General features: G+C 41.8%; 1 protein-coding gene across 6 annotated transcripts in view; it reads right to left on the reverse strand.

Annotated features, from left to right (window-relative positions):
- The window catches only part of CEP192 (centrosomal protein 192), a 48,104-nt gene extending 42,266 nt beyond the window's left edge, over positions 1-5,838 (reverse strand). For 3 of the 6 annotated variants that reach the window (XM_082236045.1, XM_082236044.1, XM_082236040.1), the window contains exons 1-5: positions 5,608-5,747; positions 3,861-4,050; positions 2,427-2,540; positions 796-947; positions 1-53 (exon numbers count right to left, since the gene is read on the reverse strand). In XM_082236045.1, the coding sequence (XP_082092171.1) occupies positions 1-53; positions 796-947; positions 2,427-2,540; positions 3,861-4,027 (486 nt within the window). In that variant the 5' untranslated portion in view covers positions 4,028-4,050; positions 5,608-5,747. Of the gene's footprint in view, positions 54-795; positions 948-2,426; positions 2,541-3,860; positions 4,051-4,944; positions 5,083-5,607; positions 5,748-5,799 lie in introns of those variants that run through there. The other 3 variants (XM_082236041.1, XM_082236043.1, XM_082236042.1) reach the window with 3 other exon arrangements.
- Between the last annotated feature and the right edge of the window lie 499 nt (positions 5,839-6,337).

Genomic DNA, 6,337 nt, shown 5'->3' on the forward strand with positions numbered 1-6,337 from the left:
CTTGTAGACTTCATTGTCTTTTTCAAATGAAGCAAATATTCTAGCTGTCAAATCTGAAAGTAAAAAACAACAGTTTTTTTCTACTGCATTAGCAGTCCTCTTTACAAAGACAGAGCAAAGAATTTGCCAGGAATTTCTTAACTACAGTGGTAAATGGATTATATTGCTTGAAAAATATATGCAAATGCTCTTGCTTTGCAAATATCATTAGTTTATTTGGGAGGGGCACTGTCTCCCACTTAGCACTGTGCATAAAAATTGAACACTATCAAGAACCTTTAGCAAATGTAACCTAATCAAGTATGGAATCATTCAAGAATATTATTTTTTAATTAATTGCACCCTTCCAAGTACATTCACATATGTGCTCAGGTGCAGAGAAATGTGGGTTTGGTTTGCCCAAAATTACTTTAAACCACTTTGAGGGTTTTTACAATCAAGTGGTGTATAAATTTTATGAAATAAAAGTAAAGAAATAAAATTGTCTGGCAGGCCTAATTAGGTCTGTAGATCAACAGCTCCCCACTCCTGCTCTACTCCATTCTCCACCATCATCCAAGTTTGTCTATTCCCACCAAGTCAGCCAGGCAAATTATGTAGATGCCAGCTACTACCTTATTTTTGGTAGCTCCAGTTCATTTCCAAACTGATGGGAAACTCAAGTGGGTGACTATTAGCGGGAAAGCTATATTACACTTGAGGTGTCACAAATGAGGATACCACACTTAGCAGAACTTCAGAATACATTGTAGAATGCTTAATAGTATTCCTACAGACACTGTGAAAACTGCCCACCTTCCAAGTGCTGAAGTGAAAGCCTCTCATGCAAAGAATGCCACTGGTTCCCAGAGCATTCATTAGAAAAATGCTGGTGCTTTTGCTGCAAAACATTAGATTCTTCCTGGCTTGACTCCAACTGATTGTCTGCAGCTTTATTACAGCATTCCCTGAGAAAGTTAAAATGAAGGTTTTAATTTTATTTTACAACTACTTAGTAGTTTTATATACTTAATGTCAGACAGCTCCACCTGCATTGTTTAGCTGAACCACACTAAGCTATATATTCCAGAATAATTTCCCTAGTGGTATCTTGTAGATTGGATCATATTTATAATAAAAGGCATGTTTATAAAACATATACAGTCACTGTCAATTCTTAATAAGTTTCCAACTCAAATTTAATTTGTGTTTAACATGTATAAATATTTTTATAGTTAAGTTTGCATATTAGCCTATAGCTTGTTGTTCCAAAATTTTACAAAGTACATCTTTCCATAAACCTATTCTCATGTTTTTTTCCTTCTAGCTCCAACATAGTAGGCATGTTTGAATAAAAGTTTTATTTCCCAGGATCATTCTGAGACAGGAGGCGAGTTTAGCTTTCCAGCAACATATAAAGATTTTCTAGTGGGTCTCAACTGGTAATATCAATATTAGACTAACTTAAATGAAAAAGTTAACTAAGCCTAAAATCTGAAAAACATATTAGGATCTTACAGGTACTTTTTAACAAGCTAAGCCAGGAAGTAGTTACCTACTTCAACACTTAAAAAAAAACACCACACCCCAGCTAGGTTTATTAGCAGCATCTACCTAAACATTTTTAACAAGAAACTTATGTTCCTTTAACAGGTCATAATGTGGAAAAAAATGATATACACCATGCAAGCAAAAGATAGAACTTAATAGGGAGTACATAAGATTTGCTTCTAGAGTCATAAGTGGCATTGAGTGGGTGAGTTTGCTAGATACAATCTGACCACAGGTTCTCTTGTGAGACAACTCCACATGCCACAGAAATCAGTCTAAGGAACAACCGAGTTGGGCTTTCATTACTATCCATAGGTTAATCTTAACATACATTTTAGGATTTAAAACATAAGGAGTATATTTCATGGTCTTAGCAGTCTAGAACAGGAATGAACCTCTGGACCTTCAGATGTTGGACTGCAACTCTCATCAGCAAGACCAACAGTCAGGGATTATGAAAGCTTAGGTCCAACATTCAGGGGACTATAGTATTTTTATTTTTATTATTAAATTTATATACCGCTTTTCATCTGGGGATCACAGGGCAGTTTACAGTAAAAAAAGCACAAAAATACATAACAAATAACAAAACAAAAACAGAGTTAAAAAGACCATAGGTTCTTTAATTAGCTGAAGGCTGGAAGAAGAGGAATGCTTTTTTTCTGTTGCCAAAAGATAGATAATGAAATTACACCCCATCTCTGCTATTAATAGTGATAAGATATGCAGCAACACTTAAATCAGGCATTCATGAAACCTACTTGTAAGAGAATATGTCTTGGAAGTTATTTTTAAGTTGAATCAAAAAGCTCTAATCTGTAAATATTCTGTGAGCAGAAATGTATCTTTGGATCCAACACAAGATGTAACATTAAATTATGTAATCTACTTCTTACACAGTATCCTGAAAGTTAAGAGTCTTTCTTGGATCAGAATCAGATTCACCACTACAGGAAGATGCTAATGGAGCAGGGAACCTATTGTCCATGTAAGACACTTCATCATATTGTCTGCAATACAAAGAAAACAAAACCATTATTTTGCAAGCTCTCAGCTCTGTTGTTTAGAAGACCGTTTCAGTGATCAGGAATGTCTTATGATGTGGCACTACCTCCTCACATTAACCACACAATAAATTTGTCTCCAGTAGTAATCCAAGGTAAAATCAAATGAGGAAGGTACTCCAATCCTTAGTGTCTCATAGTTAGAACAGTCTTTTTCTTCTTCTTCTTTTGAAAAAGGAACATACTTGCTTCCCCTCTCCCCACCATGGTCTTCAGCTTTGAGCATCTTGACTAATAATAGCAGCTTATGAGGTGGCTCACTAAATGATACTGCTGATGTCCATGGCCATTGCTAGGAACAACTACTAGTCTTCATAGTGATAAGCCAGCAGCCCCCAAGCTGCTTCACAACTCCACCCGGAAAGGGTACTGGAGTCTCCATCCCCATAAAGCAGTGGTCAGCAGCAGTTACTAGTAAAAAGGTAAAGGTACCCCTGCCCGTACGGGCCAGTCTTGACAGACTCTAGGGTTGTGCGCCCATCTCACTCAAGAGGCCGGGGGCCAGCGCTGTCCGGAGACACTTCCGGGTCACGTGGCCAGCGTGACATCGCTGCTCTGGCGAGCCAGAGCCGCACACGGAAACGCCGTTTACCTTCCCGCTAGTAAGCGGTACCTATTTATCTACTTGCACCCGAGGGTGCTTTCGAACTGCTAGGTTGGCAGGCGCTGGGACCGAACAACGGGAGCGCACCCCGCCGCGGGGATTCAAACCGCCGACCTTTCGATCGGCAAGCCCTAGGCGCTGAGGCTTTTACCCACAGCGCCACCCGCATCCCTAGTAGCCTCCACCTAACTGCCTCAAGAGCAGCTACTGTTACTCAACCCTGTATATTACAGCTACTAGCAAAAATGGCTTTAATATCTAGGGATTCAGGTATTCACCTCTACACACAAGAGGGTGACTGAGATAATATGCTAATATGTCTGGGACCTGCTCCAGATCTCACCACTTGGGAGGAGAGGAAGCAGTCTTCAAACAGCTCCTTGCCAGTACCTGCTTTACTTGCCTCCAAGTTACTACACAATGTCTGACAGTTCAGCACATAATGATGAGCTTGCTGAATTCCGTTTCAACAAATTTTATGTAAGATTTCCAATTATCTAGATTCTATTTTTATCATGAATCATACACTGATGGAAGTAGAAAGCCATGCCTGGAAACAGTTTTAGATTTAGAAATTACCAGCCATGAGAAATCCTTCAGTCAACTCATTCTTCCCTACACTCACCTACGAATTTCTAGTCATGAACTAACAAATGTCTTACCCGTCATGAGAGCCAGTTTTCTGTCTGGCTTCAGTTGAAGCAGCAACTGGTATACCAAGAGTTGATGAAATTGTGATATTGTCAAAAATGTCACTGGTGCAGCCAGTTACAGAGTTGAGCAAAACACTTGGAAACGTCTCATCTGCAATACATTTGAAGTCTTCCATTATACTGTCTTCTCATAGCTGCCCTAAAGGGTAAGAGAGAGAGGTTACACATAGGCAGCAAGATAATATTCAAGAAATGTTCTATTTTATCAGTACTTTTAAATCACATTGTCTAATCTTTGTTTCCTAGACGGTAAGTGTACAGTCAGAGACTGACCTGTCATCAAGCTCCTAAATTGCTACAGGAGCTCAATAACTGAGAAACAAAACTGAAAAGCTGTGCAGTTGTTTGACTTTGCTATGACTGCCGACACAGGCGTAGCACAGTATCCCTACATCTTCCACAAAGACAGACACTGAGTAAATTCTTTCACAATACGCTCTAGAAATTCCAAACACAAAAGGAACACACATTTGAAGGACTGGAACAGGTACAAGCTCTTTGAAAGCAAAATGCCAGAGCAGTCCAAGATTAGAGTTACATCAATCACAATTGCAAAACGCAACTTTTACTGTATTTTTATTTTCAAAATCAAGTTATACAAAGCACCAAAACACACATGCAGGTTGTCAATCATTTAACAAAATAAATTCTTTTCAGGAACACAGCTCATTAGATTGCTGACTACACACAGCGCAGGTGCTATATTTAGCTGTTTAAGCCGATTGGCATGAGTTTATTGCTGTTTCTAGAGGCTGCCAGCACCTGAAGTGGGGTACAGCAGAGAGAATGGTGTACATACTCAATTTTTCATTAATGCTCTTTCAAGCAAAACCTTTACTATGGGAGTGGGGGAATGTGAGAAGCACCATCAGCTCTCCTGCGTACAAAATAATTCTGAATCACAACTAATATATCTCCAAATATATTTTTTCACACCAAGGCAAGTACTTCACAAATCTGCAAGATAAATTAAGACCATTTCTTTTGCGACAAAAGTAGCAATTAACTGCCTTGTTGAATTTACAGGAATTACTTTTTAAAAGAAAAGGGCTCTTTTCTGCAACTGTTCGGGAGCCATATGGCTCAGTGTTGCTAGCTTCAAAGTAGTCTTCCATAGCACATTAGCTCAGAAGGACCAGCAGGGGCACGGTGCCGGAGCAGCCCTCTACACATGCTCAGAAACACTCCCTGACACCGTCCAACAAGGCATTCATTCACGGTTTGCTGCGGCGCCGAGATGTGGCTCAGCTTTGTCCCCGTTATCGACCTTCTTATGGGCAACTTATAGGAAAGGAGTATGGACACTTCCGAGGCAGAGCAGGAGGAGGAAAGGAAGAGGAACTCTGTCCCCACCGCGGAATATAAATAACTGCGCCAGGCACACGTGGAGGGCGCCGATTTCTAGCGTTTTTCCTGCTAAGGACGGCGCTGGGCTGAAGTGAAGGGAAGCAAAGGGGCGCGCCTTTTTCCCCCAGTTCCTCCTGAAACGGGCTCCCGCCCCTCCGTCCTCTCTTCTCGGGACACCCGCCAAAAAAAGCTTCGCCGACACTCGCTTTAGGCGCCGACACAGGAGGGAGGGGAAGCGGGAAGCAAGAGAGAATGGAAACCGCCCCTAAAACGACCGCTTCCGATTGAGAAAAACATGCCCCCCCTCAAAAAAAAACCACCACCCAACCCCCGCTCCCAAACCGCTCACCCAAAGCAAAAGCGAGCGCTGGAACGGCAGCTCTCGGGCGCCTCCGGGCACGCGCATTGATGCGCGAGGACACCGTTCGGAAACGTCACGGCAACCCCAAGAAGCGTCGAACTCTGGAAGAGGGAGGGGGAAAGAGAAAGAAACGCCCCCCTCCTCTATTTTCTTGTAAGTGCGCACGCGCACGCCCCTTACCTGGCGCCTAGGAAACTCGCTTTTGGATTTCGGCGGGCGGGGCGGGGTGGGGGGAGGCGGAGGGCGGGATCGGGGAGGAAACACATGCGAATTCTATTGGTTTACGAGAACGGAACGAAGGGAAAGTGTAGCGCTTCTCTGATTGGACGAAAGGGCGGTGATACGCTACTTTCAAACAGTCCGGGAAAGAGAGCTGGTGGGGTTTGCGGAGGTGACCGATAACGATCTCGCTGCGAGTCTGCTTACTTGTTATCTTATTTACAAAAGCACCTAAGAGTTTCCCGGTGCTGTAGTTATTTTTATACACTATATTATATACATAAGGTCACAAAGCGTAAAATCAAAGGCGACAGACTTACTCTCAATTTATCCTGCCAACAGGAAGGGGGGTATTGATTTACTGTTTTATTTGTTTTATCCTTTATTTTATTCTGTCAGCGGCCCTGAGATCTTATGAAGGGTGGTATATAAATCTAATAAATAAAAATATTAGGTGATGCTGAGAATTATTTGTTCAAGACCACCCGCTGAAATGTCT

The sequence above is a fragment of the Podarcis vaucheri genome (genome assembly GCF_965113315.1).
Source record: "Podarcis vaucheri genome assembly, chromosome: 8".
NCBI lineage: Eukaryota > Metazoa > Chordata > Lepidosauria > Squamata > Lacertidae > Podarcis > Podarcis vaucheri.